The 21,456-nt window shown below is 36.9% G+C and overlaps 1 protein-coding gene across 2 annotated transcripts in view; it reads left to right on the top strand.

Moving 5' to 3' along the window:
- Stam (signal transducing adaptor molecule) overlaps positions 1–21,456 on the top strand; it is a 54,388-nt gene that overhangs the window by 1,362 nt on the left and 31,570 nt on the right. Inside the window, exon 2 of one of the 2 annotated variants that reach the window (XM_050144756.1) lies at positions 12,690–12,774. In XM_050144756.1, coding sequence (XP_050000713.1) covers positions 12,690–12,774 — 85 coding nt within the window. Of the gene's footprint in view, positions 1–12,689; positions 12,775–14,994; positions 15,040–21,456 lie in introns of those variants that run through there. The other variant, XM_050144757.1, reaches the window with a different exon arrangement.

Below are 21,456 nucleotides of genomic sequence, written 5' to 3'. Positions count from 1 at the left end.
TCTTACAGAACACAGTGTTCACTGACTTAAGACACTGAACTATGAAGACCATCGCATGGCTGCTCGTTGGCCTGCTTACAACATACTACATCAGTGTCCGGGACAAATGCTTATAATGAAACATACTTGGTGCTTCTGTTTCCAGCACTTACATATCTAGTATTTTTTTTTTTTTTTTTTTTGAGTTTCGAGACAGGTTTCTTCCAGGGACTGGGAGGTCTGCGCCACCATGCCTGGCCTAATGGACCTAGTTGTAATGGCATCTTGCTTCCTGCTAATCAGTCACATTTATATTCTCCTGGCTTGTTTGTTTTCGTGGTGTTAGGAATGGAACCCAGGGCCTAATATGTGTTTCTTCTCATTTTTTCGAAACTACATTTGCACTGGATTCGGATAGATTTCTTAATGCTAAACCTCTTCTTGCTTCCCATGCCACCCGTTTCAAAGACAAGCCCTTTCTTGCCTTTATGCTTTTGTTTCTTATTATTTAATCTGTCCTTCTGCATATATGTCTTGTGCTTTAAAGCCAGCTTAGGATATGACTTGTTCTACCTAAGTTATCTGAATCCTGCAACATGGAGTTTCTCATAGCAAAATTATTGACATTTTGAAACATAAAATTCTTAAGTGGGCTTATGTTCTATACAGTGAAGAGTGTTGGCTTCTTAATGTCTCTTGGGGTGTTTACTTTGTGTTTCAGAACTACTGTGTTGTTCACCTTCCCCAAACTCCTACAATTTTCAACCTTTTTGTCTTTCCTAAATTAAGCATTAGGCCATTGTGTTCTTTATTTTGCTCCTTGTTTGATGGCTGCTACATAATCAGCTTTGAATAAATGCTTGTTGAGTTGAAACTGTGTTAAATCTGCTAGACATGGATGTTTAAAAAATTCAGTTTGAATTATAAAGATAATTTATACCATCAAGTTCCCTACTGATTTGTATTTACCAATTCCAAAAGTCAAGTTTTTCATCTTTTTTTTTTTAATTAAAGTCTTAAATTTTTCTTCTGTGCTTTATCCATAGGTTTCTAGGTCACCAGACTTTTTTCTAGTTTTCTGCTTAGCTTTTTAGTCTTTGTGTGTGTGTGTGTGTGTGTATCCCCCCCCCCATATCTAATGTTAAGCAACCTGGACTCAGTATAAAACCTCTGCTCCATTGACACTTTGTTCTCTTAGAGCCTTAGGAGGCTTAGTAGAATTTGGAGTGATTTGCTTCAATTCAAGTTTCAGGTTAGCTCTTTAGCAGCAGTGTGTGGCTTTGAGGTAGTTGGTTAGATATTCTGTACCTTTGTTTCCTTGCCTTTAAATAAGGAGTATAAGAATTACAATGTTTCTTAGCTTATAGGGTTGGTAGAACTAAGTCAGTGTTTTAAAAGCACATAGAAAAGTCTCTCTCTTTTTTTTTTTGTAATTTGTGAAGTGAGATTTTTAAAACAAACAAAAAAAGCTACTCTCTTAGCTTTAAACACTTCATGTAGTCCAGTGACTCACAAGTTTAAATAGTCTTGCTATGTATTGGAGATTTGGGTATCCATCTACTCGATATTTTCAGTGGATTTTGATAGGAGTCTAAAAACAAGCATGTCAGAAACCTGTTTCCCTCTAGCGTCTCATTCTGGCATCCTAGCCCATCTCAGTGGATTGAGTCATTGATATTTCCTGTTAGTCAGTTCTGATGTCTCAGAGTCATCCTTGATTCTTTCCCACTCCATTCTGTCAGTAAGGTCTTTTGGTTCTACTTAACGTCTGTTCAGAATCTTGCTACCCCAGTATTGCCATACTCAACCATCTCAGCCGCTTTAGGCAGAGACTGTGGCTGGGGCTCTGGGGTAGGATTTCTCTTTACTCTTTTGTTCCTCCAATAAGGTCTCATTTATAAAAGTCATTAGTCTTTGAAAAGTACTGGATAAGGTCACCCACCTGTTCAAAAATCTCTGTTAATTTTCTATTTATCTACATAGAGGGAGAAATGATTGTGATCCTTGGACTGACTGTCATGTAAGGCTTCTTGGATCTGAGCATTCTAAGCATTCCTTCCTCTGTAGCTTCATAGGTCATTTTCTTTGCTTATGTTATTTAAAGTTGTGATGTCCATCACATCATTTTGGGGCTCTGTTCAAAATTCATGTTCCGAGAGGGGCTTTCCTCATTGTCTTCTCTTAAAGAATCTGTCATTTTCTACTCCCTGCTGTTTGTTCATTTTCTTGATAAGTTCATCAATTGATAGTCTTGTGTGGTATAAACTTCTTAAAGATGAGAACTTTCCATTCTTGTTCCTAGTACCTTTGGGGCAATTCCTGGAACATACCAAACACACAATTTATCTAGTAATGAATTACTGATAATTTTCTAGATTGTTAGTTTGGTATTCCATTACCACTTAAAAATCAGTCTATTAGAGAACTGAGCTTACCTTTCCGTGTTGTTCTTTTCTTTCCTTGATTGGTTTATAATGCTCCATTTATCTTGACTATTAAAATACAAAAGTGCTGGCCTCTTCCCTCCCTTCAGTGCTGGAGATCTAACCAAGGCCTTGCAAGTATCAGGGAAGCACAGTTCTTCTTACCTATACCTTGCAGTTCCTGGTCTTGTTATCTTGAGATGGGGGTCTCACTGTATCCCAGGTTTGCCTAGAACTTGAGATGCTCCTACCTCTGACTCCTAAGTCCTGAGGTGACAGGTGTGCAGCAGTAAACCTAGTGCTGTAAGAAATGTCTTTGAATCATTCCTTTGTCTCTGCTAAATGCTGCTTTTGATTTTTATGATAATTTAGTAGTCGGTGGCCCACTCCTTTAATTCCAGCTCTCAGGAGGCAGAGGCAGGTGGATCTCTTTTCGTTAGAGGACAGCCTGATCTACCTAGTGAGTTCCAGGCCAGCCGAAGGTATATAACAAGACCTTGTCTAAATAAAAATAAATAAGTTAATTATTTTTTTAAAAAATCATTTTTAGTCAAACTCTTTGACCAGTCCATATTCTGCATATTGTTAATCAGCTGTGCTTACTTTTTTTTTTTAGCATTTCGCTTAATCCAGTCAGCATCATGGAGTCACAGTTAGATTAATTTTTGTCCTAAACCAGTGGTTCTCAACCTTCCTAATATGACCCTTTAACACAGTTAGTTCCTCATGTTGTAGTGGCCCCAGGAATAAAATTGCTCATATTACAACTTCATCACTATAATTTTACTACTGTTTTGATCATAATGTAATATGTTATGAACATGTTAATGAATCATAATGTATTATTATTTGGAGAGAGGTTTAGCAACAAGGTCGTGACCTACGGGTTGAGAACTACTGTCGTAAAGTGCAGAGATCTTGGCTTTTGCGAAAATATTGCACATTTAGCTTATGAAATGTAAAGTCATAGTTATGATAGTAGACAGTTTGCTAAATTACTATTGGTGAATGGGAGAACTTTGTATTGGACCAAATCAAGCCCCTTTGAATTTACTTTTCAGTATTTTAAGTAGTTATGAACATATCTCACTCATAGGATTGCTATCAGGGTTATTTGTGAAAATACTTGATAGTCTGATTCTTTACTGGTGTTGAATATGCTTCATATACCTCAAATTCAGTATGTTCAAAACTATAATGAAGCTTTTTTCAATTAACATTTTTCCCTTTGTTTTTTCATGACTGGACATCAGTTGTTTACATTGTTACACAGGCCAGTAACCTATGTGATATTTTGACTTCTATGATTATAATTCTCTCCATTCCTAAGAGTGGTTGTTAGAAGAAATTATCCTGTCTTATTTCTTTGCTTTCTCAAATGTTCAACAGTCATTTTAGAAAATCAGAAATAACTCCTTCTCAGTAACTGTTAAGAAGACTTAAAATGCAGTTGAGGTATTCATGTGTTAACCTTTTGAGTACTGTTAGAAAATCCTTACCTCCTTTTTATGACTGTTGTCTTAGAAAATCCTTACCTCCTTTTTATGACTGTTGTCTTAGTTGGTGTTCTGTTGCTGCGAAGAGACACCATGATCACAGCAACCCTTAAAAGAAAGCATTTAATTGGAAATGGCTTACAGTTCAGAGGTTTAGTTCATTATCATCATGACAGGAAGCATGGCAGCATTCAGGCAGACATGGTGCTGGAGAAGGAGTCCAGAGTTCTACATTTGGATCAGCAGGCAGAGCCCACCCCCAATGACATACTTCTTCCAACAAGGCCACATCTCCTAATAGTGCCACTCGCTATGAGCCTATGGGGGCCCATCTCCATTCAAACCACCACAACTGTAGAGATAATCTAAAGATAAAATGAGATCATAAGCTTTGAATTCTTTAGAAATATGTCTGGTGCATGTGTGTGTGCCTGCATGGGAGGGAGGGAGAGAGAGAGAGAGATGTCCATCCCCCCCCCCCCATGCTCTGGTTTTATCTTAGAAATTAATAGTTTTTACTTCATTTGCTGTTTATAAAACCATGTTGAGTTGCTACTGGTAGGTCTTTTGGTTTTTTTGGCTTTTGGTGTTGGTGGTGATGTGTGCGTGCTTATGTGCGTGTGTGTGTGCGTGTGTGTGTGTGTGTGTGTGTGTGTGTGTGTTTTAAGACAGGGTTTCTCTGTGTAATAGCTCTGACTGTCCTGGAACTCGCTTTGTAGACCAGGCTTACCTTGAATTTGTAGAGATCCCCCCTGCCTCTGCCTTCAGAGGGCTTGGATTAAAGGCCACCACTGCCTGGGTTATATTCTTCTGATTTGGGAAATAGTTATTTTAAGTGTTGAGAAGAATTGTGCCACTATTTGGTTGATCTTAAGGCAGCATCAGAAATGATGTGATCAGTTCAGAGTTGTAAATTTCATTGTTGGTTTTTTGTTTGTTTTGTTTTGAGACAAGATTTCTCTGTGTAACCTTGGTTGTCCTGGAACTTGTTCTGGAAACCAGGCTGGCTTCAGACTCAGAGATCCACCTAATTCTGTCTCCCGAGCGTTGGAATGAAAGACACGCACCAAATACAAATTTGAGTCAGATGCTGATTGTATACATAGGAAGTGAAGAAGGAATTCAGTGTTCAGCATGTTTGCTAAGGATTATACCATATATGCTGGTTGCAATTTTTTTGGGTGTGTGTGTGTGTGAACTTAACTGGGATATGTAAGCCAAATAAACCTTTTCCTCCCCAGGTTTTTTTTTTGGTCATGGTGTTTTATCGCAACAACAGAAATGAAACTAAGATGCCATATATTCTTGGAAATATCATTAATTTAGGAAATATGAAGTCATAATTGTGATAGATAATTTATAGTTTATCAAAAATAGGTCTATTACTTTTAGTTAGCTACTAACTTTAAAAAATAGGTTTCATTTTGATCACTTAGATGTATTTTTAATTAGGTTTTAAGATTTAAATATTTTAATTACATATAGGCATCTCTTTGAAAAATAGCCTGCTTGGCTGCCAGTCCAAGATGAATTAAATATTAAAATATACTACCAAATCAAAGTAACAACAGGTTCTCCTTCCCAAAGATGAAGTAAATACTAGATTGGGAGATACCTGTTCAGGCTGACTGAGTCTTTTCTGGGATGCAAAACAGTGAGGACCCATCCTACAGGGCTTTCGGTACTCAACTTTTATCTGTGGGGCTTTCTTAACATTTGTTTGATACTTAGGCTGAGAGCATGGTTTTTTTTTTTAAACATTTAAAATAGAGCTGATTATTTTCAAAAAATCGAGTATATTTTGGATGCTTGAATAATTGCAGGTAGATTTGAAACAGTTCTGACCTGGTCAGAACAAAACCAAAAAGCAGTTTATAGTTGCGTTCTAAACAGCCCGCATAGTTATTACAGTCGCATCAACTTGTTCACATTTTCTTTCTTATAAGCTCTTTTTATATTGGTAGGAAAGGATTTTTTTTCTAGCAACTCTTATTTGATTATATTTTTGCTTGTTTGGTGTTTTTTGAATCAATACAAATACTTCTAATGTGTTACATTGTAGTGTAACTATGTCTTATTATTTCAGCTTTTTCCAAAGTGGTCTGTATAACAGCCAGTCTGGATTCATTATTCTGCGCTCCTGCTTGTATTACTTTATGCTTTATCGCTTTAGTAGAAAGAAAGGAGGTCTTTCTATTTCTTTTTAGTTTCTAAATATATCCAACCTTTTTGATTTTTTTTCTTTCTTCATCACCACTTTCAAATTGTTTTGGTCTTTATAATTTCTGTGACACCTTTCCTATCACATGTTAGGTGTGTATCTGTTAATTTTGTTTGTCATTGTAGTTGTAAGGTACTTCAAATATGACCTGGAATGGGATTGAAATCCCTTTTTTTTTCTTGAATATGTACTGAAATTTTATAGTTTCTATAAAATGAACTTATCAATGTAGGTGAGATAGGTGATCCTATTTCTGAGATCGTACCATGGTCTGGTCTTTATTCTTGTATCAAGACAGATTAAACTGGACATGGTGGTGTTTATTGGTCTTCTTATCATTCAGATGGCTAAGAAAGGAGGATTATGCGATCAGGGCCAACCTGGGCTCTACAGTGAATTTAAGGGTTGCTTAGACTATGTAGCAAGACCCTGTCTTAAAAAGGAACTCAATTAAGACAGATTATCTAGAGATACACATAACAAATTGATATGATCATAGTTTTTTTTTTTTTTAACATGGGAGCTGTCTAATTTAAGTCTCAGACATCTGGGATGTTCTGTTCATTTTATGCTTAAATTTGATGTTTGCAGAGCTATGTAAAGTTACTGAAAAGAAAGGCTATGAGCTAATGGTAATGGCCTGAGTAGAAAGACTTAGCAAGACCCGACCTCTGAGATGGCTCCCCTCTGTGCTGTAGCGGTTGTTTCTCCCGAGTGGAAGCAGGACACCTCCGGAATGAGGCTCTTAATTTTTTTTTCTTAGTGGCCAGCTCCTAGACAGAGGAAGATTAGAGAAATCCTAGTTTTTACTGCTGACTGTGGAAAGAATGGCTTTTAGTTACTGTAACACACCCTTGCAAAGAATAGTTCTAGTTTTATGTCTTTGGTTATGGAAGAATGTAGGACAGGACAGAACAGGAAGTCAAGAGGAAAAAAAGCTTCATATGAGGCTTTTACTTTGAGATACTGCTTTCTGAGCCTGACAGTGAAATTAAAATGCTTTGAAAATTGTGTATTCTTACACAGGAATTAATAAGTTGCTTTTGCTATTTTACTTATTAAAAGATCGTACATTGTATTGTATTGTATTGTAGCTTGAATATGCCCCTCAGGTTCATGAGCTGGAAGCTTGGTGCCCACTGTGGCAATGTTGAGAAGTGATGGGATCCTTAAAAGGTGGAACTTAGTAGGAAATAGTTAGGTTATTGGAAGTACCAAACCATTGGAAGAGATCATTGTAGTCGTATGGAACCTGGACTAGTTTCTATAAGAACAAGCTGCTGTTTTTATAGTTTTTAAAGTGAGCCTGTTCTCTAAAATCCCATGGCCTCCTGTTTTATGTAATTGTGTGACTGTTGTGTTAAAATCTACTGTGAGGTCTTTATTAAAGGATGTACTGATGTGTCTGCTAGAGCAACCAGTCTGAGATATTTTGTTGTAACAACCAAAGCCTGATGGTATAGACAGTGAGGCATAAGTCCTGTATGTACTAGTACCTGTGTGTTATTGCCTTTCTTGCTAGGTGTTTATTCTAGTTGTCCAGTGCTAGAGACTAACTTGGTAAGCTATGCTATGTTCCTGACAGCTATGATATCAATCATTTTGTAAGCCTGCAAAGTATTTTATGCTATTAAACTTTCCAACACCTTGGCTCTCAGTAGTATGTCAAATAGAGAATTTTCTTGAATTAGCAGGGCACTGAGGAGAAGGAAACAGGGGTTTCATTGTTAACATGATTGTGATAAGCTACTACAAATAAGAATATTGGTATGGGTTGATTAGTCTCAGGCTAAAAAAATTAAACTTGTATTGAAGGTCATAATGATATTACATTATTTTATCACTGTTTCCTAGACAAGCCTAACTACTTTGTGCTTCTGTGCAGCCTTGACCATTGTACATAGCTTCTGTTTAACCTAAATTGCTTTGTTCTGTTTTCTTTTTCCCAGTCGTTTGTGTTTTCCTTAATCTTTCATGTTAGAAGATTATTTCAGCTGTTAATCCTTGGCCGAGTGCCCCTGATTAATACTTGGAGAAAAAAAAAATTGAACACACATTGGAAGTACCGATAACATACTTTGATCTTGACCTTCATCAAGGGTTTTCTGGTGGTTTGTTACTAGAGACTTTCCTCGACCCTCTGTGTTTTGTTTTTAGTGTCCGTCTTTCATAATTGAGCAGAGCACACAAAGAAGTCTTGTAAGCCTGTCTCAGAAGGTGTTAGTCTTGATGTTTAGTCAGCCTTGCACAATTAGTACAGATCTCTCTTGGTCAAAGCATATAAATTTTCTAAACATTGTTGAATTCAGTTTCTTCACATTTTGCTGGGATTTTTTGCATTTATAATTATGGAAAGGATTTATTCATAGTTTTCAAGTTAACAGTGTTGCCTGACTTGAGTATTAATAGTAACATTGGAAATGTTGATAAGTTAGGAGGCATTTTCCCTGCTTTTGTCTTTTGCAAATGATTGTGGAGAATTGCTTTAATATTTTTCTTTAAATGTTTTGCAGAATTCGCTTATAAATTCAATTGGTCCTGATACTTTGTGGTTTGAAAGATTATTAACTTTCTTAATTTGATTTCCTTAATAGATAGCCTGTTTGGATTATCTGTTTTCTTACCTAGGCATATACCTTGAAACAAGTTGGCTTGCTTCATCCAAGTGATCAAATTAGTGGGCATAGGGTTTTTAATATTTATTTTGTAATATTCATGAAATTCTCTCTCTGATTATTAGTACTAGTACCTTGTATTTTTTTCCAGTTAACTTCCCTAGATGCATATTGATTTTGCTGCTCTTCAGTAGTTGTACTGATTTTTGTAAAACTTGCTTTTCTGTTTTCAGTTTTGTCAGCTTGCTTTATATTTCATTTGTTCGGAGGCTATCTTAGTCATTATTCTATTGCTGTGAGACACAGTACCAAGGCAATTCTTATAAAAGAAAACATTTAATTGGGGGCTTGCTTACAACTTCAGAGGGTTAGTTCATTTCCATTATGGCAGCAAGCAGGCATGGTGCTGGAGAAGTAGCTGAGAGCTGAGTCCTGATCCACAAGCAGGGATACTAGGCTTTTGAATCCTCAAAGTCCACCCCCAGTGACATACTTTCTCCTCCAAGGCTACACCCCCTAATCCTTCTAATCCTTTCAAATAGTGTCACTCCCAGATGACTAAGCATTTAAATGTATGAGCTTATGGGTGCATTCTTATTCACACCATTACAGAGTCTTTAAACTATTTTATTCATGTTGTTTAGAAGTATATCGGGCTAAGAGGTAGCTAAGTTGGTAAAGTGCTAGTCTCGCATATATAAAGCCCTGGATTTTCATTCCTAGAACCTCATGAACTAGGTGTGGTGATGCACTGGTAACCCCAGTACTGAGAAGTAGAGAAAAGCAGATCAGAAGTTCAGGGTCATTCTCACTACATTGTGAGCCCAAGGCAGCTTGGGCTACATGAGATCCTATCTGAAAATAAAAACCCTAAAACAAGAACAAACAACAACAGCAACAAGACATAATAAAAGGAAAAAAAAAAAAACTAGGGCCAGTGAGATGAGATAGACTTAGTGGTAATGGTGTTTGCATGACTTGAGTTTGATCTCAAGTATCTACATGCATATAGAACTGACTCTGCAGATTGTCCTCTGATTTCTCATACACGTATGTGTGCACATAAACACATAAACAGATTAATAAAATAAGTGTATTGTCTCCATGTATTTAAGGATTTTTTTAGTTATTGCTTACTACATTAATTCTTTAGTGGCCTGAAAGCAAACACTATATAGTTTGTATTTATAGTACTTGTCTTAATGTATATTATGGTTTGGATGCAGTCTTTATTGGTGAATTTGCACATGGGCTAGAGAAAAGTGTGTTTTCTATTATTGCAAAAAGTAGGTCATTGATGTTAGGATGAATGGCCAGTGGGCCCTAGAGACCCATTTACCTCCGTCTCCTCAGTATTGGAACTATAATTATGTACCACCATGCCTAGCTACTTCTGCTTTCGTTGCTCTTGCTTCTTTCTCTTCTTCTGATAATATGATTATGATTATTACAATTATTATTATTTTAGTTTTTCTAGGCAGTGTTTCTCTGTTTAACAGCCCTGGCTGTCCTGGAACTAGCTCTGTAGACAAGGCTGGCCTTAAACTTACAGAAATCCACCTGCCTTTGTCTTCTGAGTGCTGGGATTAAAGGTGTACGCTACCAGTGCCTAGATGCTATTATTATTATTATTATTATTATTATTATTATTATTATTATTATTATTATTATTAAAGTGTATATACTGGGGATCAAACTCAAGTTCTCATGAATGCATGTCAAACAGCTTTACAGACTGAGAAATTTCATTAACCTCTTGTCTATGATTTTGATGTTTAATATCCATTTTTATTCTTCCTTAGAATTTTTCTGTTGTTCTTGTAGACAGTTCTTGCATATTAATCATAGTTTCAAAATTCTTAACTCCAGTATTCTGTCATCTATCAGTCAGAAGCTTGCTTTGTTTTTCAGATTGCTTTTGTCTTTTAGTTTGATTTGTAAACTTGCTAAAATTCCAACATGGTTTACTGGAGAATAGGAACCCATGCTAGATCTTTAGTGACCATTCCATAGGCCTGAGCAATGTATCAGAGAGGCGTGGCAACATGGTGATTACATTGATGAGCCTGTGCCTCTGGACCATGAACTTCACAATGCTTCCTAGTGTTTTTCTATCATGTAAGGCAGTGTGACTAGGGTGGACTGTAGTTGGGTGCTCCTCTTCCTTCAGGAGAAAAGCTTGAGGAAGGTAGAGTTGGGATGTTTCCTACCTCAAGTGAGTTTATCTCTGGTTAAACTAATTTGGTTAGTTGATAAAATGTAGACCTTAATTATTCAAAGAAGAGTCTGTAATAAGAACTGAGTTCTCTAGGGTCTTTGAAAATTGTTTCATTTTTCCTCCTAGCATTTCTTTTGTACATTCACTTTGCACCTAGTGTAATTCTTGCAGTAAAAACTTATTTTGTGTGTGGATCCTTGTGATTTCACCCCTGGAGTTTAAAACTTGGGGACTTGTCCTCACTGAACTCTTCCAGTCTGTCTCTTAGGTTTGGGTCCTCCAGCTTGTCATTGGTTCCTATGGAGATGACTGTGCTAGGTTGGAATTCTTTCCTTTTGCTTCTCTGTGTAGTTTTTGGGTCAGCATTTGGTGGTAGATTCCCTTCGCTGAAGGATCTAAAAAGAGTTAGGTTTTCAATGTATTCAGCTTTTTGTTTGTTGGGTTGGAGGGATGATGTCGTTTCTCCTTACATGCTGAACCAAGAATTAATACTTTATTTTTACGCCATCTTTACTATTCTCATGTCTGCTAGTCCAGAAAAGCCTTGTTTGATCTCCAGAAAGCAAACATTCATTCTTTGTTCCATTGAGGAGATATAGTTGCTAGGACCCTTGAATAAGGAAGGCAGTTAGTGACCAGCCTCCATTTCAAAAGGCTGCTATTCATTCCTCTTTTTAAATGATCTTTTCTCATTTTGCATACCTATCCCAGTTCTATTTTTTTTCTCTTGAGACAGGGTCTTACCTATCTGACTGGCCTGGTACCTCCTGTGTAGACCAGGCTGATTTTGAATGTAGAAATTACCTACATCTGCCTGCTAAGTGTTGGGATTAAAGGTGTGTGTCCCTATAGCTGGCATTCATTCCTTTTAAATCTTCTTTGCTCACTTTAATTTCTAGAGTTTCTTGATGTTGCCAGGTTTTGAACTTCCTTGTAATGCAGTAGTAAAACCCAGCCTTGTTCTTAAGGCTTTATTATTCCTATTTTGATTCTCCTTTTTATGTCTTCTCCATAGTTACCCTGTATATCTATATTGCTAGAATGTTTGCTGCCAAAAGCTTGCTGTGTTTATATTGCCCTTGTTTTTAAAAATTAATCTACCTGCCTCTATTAATGTCTTTAATATACCAACTTTTAAATTTATTTTTACTGCTTGTGTGTATGCATGTACATGTGTGCACAGGGCAAATTTCAAGAGTCAGTTCTCTCTTTCCAGTGTAGAATCCAGACGTCAAACTCAAGTGTGGCAAGTGCTTTATTCACTGAGCTATCTTATAGGAAAAAATAGTAAAAACTTGATTTTTTTTGGGGGGGGGACCTTCTTTCCTCTCCATGCTGACAAAGCCAAATCAACAAATGTAGCTAAATAACTTAATTACATGAAATATTTTCATAGAGATGAGTGCTTAGTCCCTGTCCCTTTCATTGTCAAGTAAAGCTAAAACTTTTCTGAAAATGTCTTTCTTTACTTTGTCTGTTTGCAGGTAGGGATAGACTGGAATGGAGAAAAATCAATGGCTTCCATATGATGCCAAAAGCAAATGAAGTGTGAATAGGGAAGATTGTGATAGATTGAACTTGCGCCTTTGAAAGCCGGACATCAGAGTCTGATTAATCATAGTGCTGGCAACTGTTTGGGTTTGGTGTTGAGACTTGATTAAGTTTTGTGATTTGAATGTGATAATATGTTATAACAATTTTACTTTAATGTTTCTGTAATTCTTTTATAATCTACAGAGAAAGCAACTAGTGAGATGAATACTGCTGAGGACTGGGGCCTCATCTTGGATATTTGTGATAAGGTTGGCCAATCTCGCACTGGGTGAGTGTTCAAATAGTCAAGAGTTTTTGTTCATCCTTCTAATAATTAAGACAAATTAGAAGAGCAAAGCATATCACAATTCTGAATTAGTTTAAAAATATTTGAAGACTTGTTCTATTAGTTTACCTTATTGTGGTTAGAATGCGAAATTACCCCTTAGTCTCCTATGTTTGAAATTTGGTCTCCAGCAGGTGGTGCTGTTTGGGACTCTTGTAGAACCTTTGGCTGTGGAACCCTGTTGAAGGAATGAGTCACTGGGAATGTGCCTTCAGGGACTATCATGGCCCTACATCCTGTGCCCTCTCTGCTTCCTGAAGTCAGATGTGGTCAGCTGCCTCATGTTCCTTTCATTTTGTCTTCCACACCAAAGTGAACAGTAGCCTTCTCAAACTGTAGCCAAAATAAGCCCTTAAATTGCTTCTGGTCTGGATATGGTCTTGGCCATGAGAAAAGCAACATGTATGTCACAACTAGACAACTTTGAGGAATGAGTTCTCTCCATCCACCTTTACATGGGTTTCTGGGACTGAACTTAGTTCCTTAGGTTTGCATGATAACACTTTTACCCATTGAGCCATCTTCCTAGCCTCTACCTCTTTCATCTTTATATTTATTGTATTAAGACTGTTTTCTGCTGGGCGGTTGTGGTGCACACTCTTAATCCCTGCATTCAGCCCCCAGCAAAGAACAAAACAAAGCGACAAAAACAAATCTTATTTGTGTATTTTAGTAATTTATGTAGTAAATTTGTTTAGTGCATTTGTAGATCTAATTGTTTGCTTTTTTTTCTGTATAGAGGAAAGAAACAGGTAACTCAGTGGTTGAAAGCATGGACTCTGAAAGGACTCTGGGTTCAGATTCTGGTTCTGTTGATGCTCTATCAAAGTGCTTGGCACTTGGTTAAGTGTACACCCTTGATTAAAGTCCTATCTGGTGTTTGTCCCCTTAGGACTGGGTACCAAACAAGATTGGTCTGGTGTATTTTAAAAGTACAGCTTTGTCTACTGTCAGCAGTTATGAAGTCTGTTCTTGCTTCTCACTATTTTTCATTTTTTTCTTTACTTTAGTGTTCTTTTTTCTGTAAGTACTTTTTAAAAATAATTTGGCCAAGGGTCTAAAATCACAAACACACATTCTCTTTCTTTACTAGAAATGTTTCCTATTTTTCTGGTTGAAAATCAACATGAAGTTTTGTATGGTGTCTAATGATAAAGAAATTATGTCAATTTTTTTTATTATGTTAACATTGTACCAGCTGTAGTCATTATACCTTTTTTCTTATATATCTGAAATTTACTAATTTTTTTAGCCATAAGAATGTTTTTGTCTGCATTTTGTCTTACTCAGCACCAGTACGTTTAGGTACATGCTATTTAAAAAAAAAAAAATCAATCCACATGTTTTCCCCCCAGTGTATCCTTAACATTTGAGTTATTGTTTGGGAATTTGAATTCGTTATACTAAATCTAGGAATTTATTTAGGAGATAATTTCATCTTAATCAGGAATGGTTTTCTTATTCATCTGCTCTTGTTCATTTGTGGTTTTTCTCCTCCTCTCTTCCCTTCGTTCCCTTCTTTTTTTTTCTCCTTCTCCGCTCCCCAAAGAATTGCAGGTCTCTAGTTCTTCTAAGCCAATGGTTTTCAACCTTCCTAATGCTGCACCCCTTTAATATAGTTCTTCATGTTGTGGTAACCCCGACCATCAAATTATTTTTGTTGCTACTTCACAACTGCCATTAAGAATTATAATGTAAATATCTGATATTCAGAATATCTGATATATGACCCCCAAAGGGATCATGACTCACAGGTGGAGAACCACTGTAAACCATCATTTTCTAAGCATTTATTTGCTTACACTCATGAGGCATCTTGTTAGAGCCTTTGCTAATGGTTTGGAAATCTAAATAGTAATGGAGAAAACTGTTTTGGTATTATTGAGGTTTAAGTCATGTGTGATATCTTCCCTGGCTCAAGTAAGACGTTTTTGGGAACCAGAGTTGATGGCCCATCCCTGTAATCCCAGTACTCAGTAGGCAGAGGCAGGAAGATTGATGGGCATTTATCATAGATAGATTGTGCTACATAAAGAATTCTGGGTCTGCTTGGCTTATACAATGATAAGTGAATGAGTGAATGAATGTATGTATATATGGTTTTTGTTTATGTATATACATGTGTTTCTGCTTTATTGTAGCATCTCAATATTTTCATTACAGAAAATGAAAAGCATAGAGTACCATTCAGACTTCCCTGGCCCTAAGGCAGGTTTGCTTTTATGGGATACTTTTGTTATTAAAAATATATAAATGCAGAATTTTATCACTGAATTGTTATGAAGAAATTTCCATATATGTTTAGCCATTTTAATATAAAGATTCTTTTTTTTTTTAAAATCCTTAAGGTTTTTAACATTTTTGTGTGCCTCTAGAAATACTGTGAGCCAGAGATGCCATTTGTCTACAAGACCAAAGGATTAGCATTATAGGAACATTATAGGTTCCCAGATCAAGTCTGTAATAGATAAATGTTAAGCTTCTTTTTAAAATGAGAGTTTGACTTGTGTGTTGCTTATGCTTGTGTGAGGCTCACATGCAGCACCAGAGAAAGATGTCGGGTGTCCTGCTCTATCACTGTGTCGTGTTCTATTACCACAGTATCTCTCATAGCAGGTGCTCGTAGCTGCTGAGCTAGCCCTCTCCCATTAAGTTTTTTCAAGAGAGCAGTGAGTTCAAATACAGTATGGCTTGTGCTCTTCATCTTCGTGCCTTCTCCTCCATCTCAAGTCCTGGGCTGTAAGCACACATCAGCATACCTGTCCGCAAGCGGACAGTGATCAATCTTACTCCCACCCCCATTTCTTATACTCACCTTCTGTAGGTAAAAAGATTTTAATCTATATTTTTCATTGTATCTTTACACAAATATCTCTGATCATATATAATAAGCACATTGTATACACTGTTTTGTAAATGCTGCTTTGTAATTAGTACACAATACCTTAATATAGCCAGTCACTCTTAGAAACGTGTTTTTCTAATGTTTATTAGTATTGGATTAAATAAAAACATTTTCTAATTTAACATCAATTTTGGTTATAAACAGTATTTAACAAAGTTCAATCACTGATGAATAATCTTTAGTAATTGTATCAGCCTTGAAAAACTACTCATGTTCTCCCTACTTTCTTAGATAGGTTATATGGCTTTTATAGAGACCAAACTATTTGATTGTATTAAACATAAAATCTGATGTTTTGAAAGATACTTCAAATTTCCCAAGATACTCACATGTTTTTTAGTGTGCAGTCCCAGTCTGTGAGTCAGTGGTGAAGAATGCCAGCTAGGTCATATGATGAACTAAACAGCCTTTGTTTGTTTAGAAGTCAAACGAAATTACAGAATGACATCAGTTTTCTTTAAAATGTCTTAAGTAGTTCCTTTTGTGTGTTAGTTTTATTAATTGTTCATGTAATAGATGTGGAGGTAGGAATTTGTCTTAATTGGGGCTTCTGTTCTGATAAAACACAGTGACCAAAAGTAGCTCTGGGGGGAATGGGTTTATTTTGCTCTCACTTCCACATCACAGTCTGCCACTGAAGGAAGTCAGGGCAGGAATTCAAACAGGGATGGAACCTGAAGGCAAGAAGTGAGGCAGATGTCATGGAGGAGTGCTGCTTACTGGCTTGCTTTCTTTCAGTATGCAGGACCACGTGCCCAGAGGTGACCCCACTGACAGTAATCTGGGCCTTCCCATATTAATCATCAATAAAGAAAATGTGTGCTCGTGTTGGCAGCACGTATACTAAAATTGGAGCGATATAAAGAAGAAAATGCACCACAGGCTTTCTCAGAGACCAGTCTGGTGGTGACACTGCACTGAGGTTCCTTCTTCTCCAGTAACTCTAGCTTGTGTCAAGTAAATTGGAGAACACAGTATTGATTATAAACATTAGTTGAAGTTGTATAATTGATTCTGGATTAATTGGTGCTGTTTTCTTTGTTTATTATTTCCCTTTAGTTATAAAGAAACTGGAAAACATGATGCCATTCTTTAGTTGGCTAAGGATATACTTATCTGTTAAGTCAATCTTAACATTTTTGAAACAGAATTAAAAGGTAAAATAATAGCCATTTTAGCTGATATTTTGTGAGAAATAAAAATGTAAATTTTTGCAAGTTTATTAATAAATTGAGTAAATGCCTAGGAACTTGAATGTGTTCCTAAACATAGGCTGTATTTAACTTGGTAAGAAGTCACCACACCGTCTCTCGTCACTGCATTATTTCATTTTGTACATTGAGGCCTTTGCTCATTTATTGCAATATTTATGAAGCACTGTGAGGAATTGTTCCAACTTCACCTTTCTCCATTCAGCGTCCACAGTGCAGGTAGTTTCCAAGCACAACAGTACCATTACTGAATAATCCTATTTTATATCCTGATTTGAAATACTACCTTCCTATAGTACATTCAGTCTGTATTTAGGTATATTTTTAAGTTTTTTCTTTCATCTCATTGATACTGTGTGTGCTATGTGTGTATTACTTATGGATTTAATTGTAAAGCTTTGTGGTGTGTTTTAATACTTGGTAAGACTAGTATTCTTCATTGCTTTCTTTTCTTAATTTTTAAATTTTTAAAATTTTAATTAAAATATAATTGCATCATTTTCTCCTTTCCCTTTTTTTCTTCCAACCCCTGTCATGTTCCCAAATCATGGTCTATTTTTCTTTGTTGTTTTACATGCACGCACATAAAAACTGCTTACTGTTTAGTGTTGCTTGTATGTATATGATTTCAGATCTTACCACTTGTTTTTGGATAACCAGCTAAGGGACTCTTCCCTGGGGAAGACTAAGTTTCCCCCTCTCTAGCATTTAATATTCTTTAGTTGCCTGTAGAATTTAATTAGGAAATATGCTGGTCTAGTAAAACAGTGATAGTAGGGTCTCCTCTAAGAACCATCATCTCATGGCCCTAGGTAGTTGGTTGGGTTTCCAGTAATAAACATCACTTTCCTATTAAATGAGACTTAAAATCCAATTTAAGAGACCTTTTGGTTTCCAATCATGAGTGGTACTATTGTACCATTAGGATATCTTGCCATGTTTGGTTATTGTTGTGATTAATAGAAATCACAGCTGGGTAGGACTATTGATTGCTTCCCTCTCTTGGCAGTTTACATAGAAACTTCTTGCACTATGAAAATTGTTCCTCAAGGAGGTGGTATTTAGATCCAGGCTGAATCTTCCAGGTCCTGTGTTCATAGAACATGGTATCTTCAGTAATAATAGGGACTTACCTTCAGCCTCTGGGAGGCAACCAAAGGCAACTACAGTATTACACAGTATCCTGTATCGTTTTAGGAATCTCTTGGACTTCCCTTACCAATAACTCAAAGGGAGGTTTCTCATGCTGGGTGGTGGGGTTTTATTAGATGGTCCATGGCACATTGTTAGCTTAAGTCTCATAACTTCATTTAAGACACACACACACACACACACACACACAAATATAAATGTTTCCTTAAGATAAAATTTATCCTTTTTCCCTTTCCTGCATTGTTTTCTTCTCTCCCCAATTAAAGCCTTCCTTCCCACCCCCCTTCATATCACTTGTATTTTATTCCTCGCTCTGTTTTTCACTCTTCTCTCCCGTCCCCATATACAATTTAGAATTGGCTTGATTACTTTAAAGGCAAAACTTTGCCCCATGCTTATTCATTAAATTTGTTCTTTGATAATTTCTTGCATGTATATAATGTATTCTGATTACTCTCACCTTCACGTCTCCACACCTCATTTTGTCCTTTGTTTGACCATTCTGTTTTGTACAAGGCTCTCTGGATGTCCATGACATTGAAAGTATTCATTAGCCTAGTGGGTCACCAGTGGGTAAAAACTTAAGACAGTGACTCTGTCTCGTAGAGTCTTATCAATAGCCTATAGATCAACAGTAAGGGCATAGTCCCCTTATTGTCCCCTCCACTCACAACTGACTGTTAAGAAGGCTTGTCTTATACAGGTCCAATGCAAGTAACTGTATCTGTTGGGAGGTCATAATTTCATTCATGAATAGAGGATGAGAAATGAATTGTTAAGGTCTGAGCCTCTCATCCATTACTTACTCTTGGCATGTTGAGTCTCTCGCATTCACCACTGTTTTCTGGAAAGATAGGCTTCCCTCATGAGGGTTGAGAGTAGCCTCTAAGGGTAAGTATATACATATTTAGAAGGCAGTTTAACATTATGTCTATTTAGCTTAAATTAACATCAGTAGTAATTTCCCTCATAGAACCTATGATTTCCCAAGGCATGGATTTTCTTTTCTGTGGAGTGGACCTCAGATTCAATCAGAAGTGGTTGGTTAACTCCACATGACAGTTGTGCCATTATTACCCGAGAGATTAGTGTTGTGGTAAGTGGAGTTCACTATTGAGTAGGATTGTTGGTCCTTCTTTTTGTTTTTTCTTTCCCCAGTAGCCTGTATAGTCTTCTCCTGCAGTTTAAAAGCTAGCTATCATGGAGTTTTCCAGCTCAGTTTTAGCTTGATTTCTTTGTATCTTGCAACCAAAATGTATAATGTCTTAAACAGTAAATCTTGTTCTGGTGGGCAACCAGGTGGAAAGGCAGGAGACTGTATTGTTTTGGGGCCTCTGGAGTCTCATATGAGATTTCCTACACTTAGTACTAGGATTTTGGTCCTGTCTTACTATACAGGGCATCATCCTTCAAACATTATTATTATTATTATTATTATTATTATTATTATTATTATTATTATTATTATATCAGAAGATTGTAGGTTATAATATGGCCCTTTCATACCCCTGTATTTTTTTTTATTCTGTTCTGTCCCCATGTTCTCTCCACCTCTTCCCCTCCCCTTCCTCTTTTAACCCTTCCTGTCTCCACTAATCCCCTTTTGTAATATTTTTACCTGTGTTCTGCAGTCCTCCTAAGGCCCTGACCTCTTTCAGTTTCGTGGCTTCTGCAAGTACTCCAAGTTAAATACAAAAAGCAAAACTTGAAGCTAGGATCCTTTATGAAAGAGAATATGTGACATCTGTCTTTCTGGGTTTGGGTTACCTTACTCAGTACTCCTGCACACTCGTTTCATTCATTTACCTGAAAAATTCAAAATTTAAGTTTTCTTTTCAGCTGAATAGAATTTCATTGGGTGTATGTAGCACATTTTCCTATTCATCAAGATGAGCGTCTAACTGATGCCATTCCCTGTCTTGACTGCAGGATAGAGGTGAATCTGAATGAGCAAGTCATAGGACATAGATTACTTTGGGATGCCCAAGAGTGGCATGGATGAGTTGTGGTAATTTTATTTCAAGTTTTTTGAGGCCCCTCCAGGTTGTTTCCCTAAATGTTACACTGCTTACAGTTCTACCAACAGTGTAAAAAGATGCTCTGTGCTGCACAAGCATTTGTTGCCATTATTCTTTATGCTGACTGGGTGAAGAATTTTAAGGTAGTTATAATCTGCATTTCCTTTATTGCTAGGGATATGAAGTGTTTAGTAGCCATATGTATTTCTCCTCTTGAGAACTCTGTTTAGTTTTATACTCCATTTTTAATCGACTTGTTTGTTGTCTTGATGTTTAGCTTTTCTAATTCTTGTATAATCTAGTTACTAATCCTGTATCAGATGTATAACTGGCAAATATTTTTTTCCTGTTCAGTGGTAAGCCCAATCTTACAGCCTTTGCATTGTTGCTTTCACAGCCTCTCTCTTGAGTTGACGCCCCCTTATTGCCGGTGGCTTACCTTGACATTCATTCCACATTCCGGGCATCTCTGACTTCCTAGGATCTACGTTGTATTACACCATTTATGTCCCACTGTCAAAGATTTACAAATTACAGTCTTGGCCACTGTAGGAATCTTGACCTTTTCCCTGGCCTCCTAGGTATTTCTTTGAACTCTGGAGGGAAGGTTTTGTGATCATCTGGAGGGAAGGTTTTGTGACACTGTGCGTCTGCAAAACCAGCCAAGGGCTTCTCCCAGCTTGAAGAGTCTTTGGGTTCCTTTGGTCACACCATAGAGGGTCTTGATAATGTGGAGGCGTTTCCTGGTCTGCTCGCTGTGTGGGATACCCTAGAGCTCTCTCTCTTTCTTGTTTTTTGTTTTTTTGTTTTTTTGTTTTTCAAGACAAGGTTTCTCCGTGTTAACAGCCCTGATTGTCCTGGAACTCCCTCTATAGACCAGGTTAGCCTCAAACTCACAGAGATCTACCTTCCTCTGCCTCCCACATGCTGGAATTAAAGGTGTGCACCACCATTACCCTGCGAGCTCTCTTCTTAAAACAGTCAAATGCAGGGTATGGTGTGACTCCTCCTTCAGAGTCCTTTAAGTATCTTTCCTACTGTACTGATGTAGAGTATTTGACTTACTTTTAATAGTTTTTATCTCTTCAGCAACTAGTTTCCTGGCCCCAACTTTATCAACAGTTACTCTCTGGGTAAGCTGCAAACTTTCCAGGCCTTTCTGTTGTGTTTTCCACTGTGATTCTATGTACAGTTAGCTAAAAGCAGCTAGCAGTAATCATGTTACAGCCTAAATGGTGTCTTGGTTTGAAATATCCTTAAACAGATTAAGTACTCTACTTCTTTGAAGTTCACAAATTCTCAGGACAAGTGTAGGCAAGTTCTTTGCCAGAATATAACA

This window comes from Alexandromys fortis, unplaced genomic scaffold (genome assembly GCF_014885135.2).
Source record: "Alexandromys fortis isolate MF-2015 unplaced genomic scaffold, M_Fortis_MF-2015_v1.1 scaffold_52, whole genome shotgun sequence".
Classification (NCBI taxonomy): Eukaryota; Metazoa; Chordata; class Mammalia; order Rodentia; family Cricetidae; genus Alexandromys; species Alexandromys fortis.
Note: the sequence above shows the minus strand (reverse complement) of the source record. Positions and strands in the feature narration are given on the sequence as shown.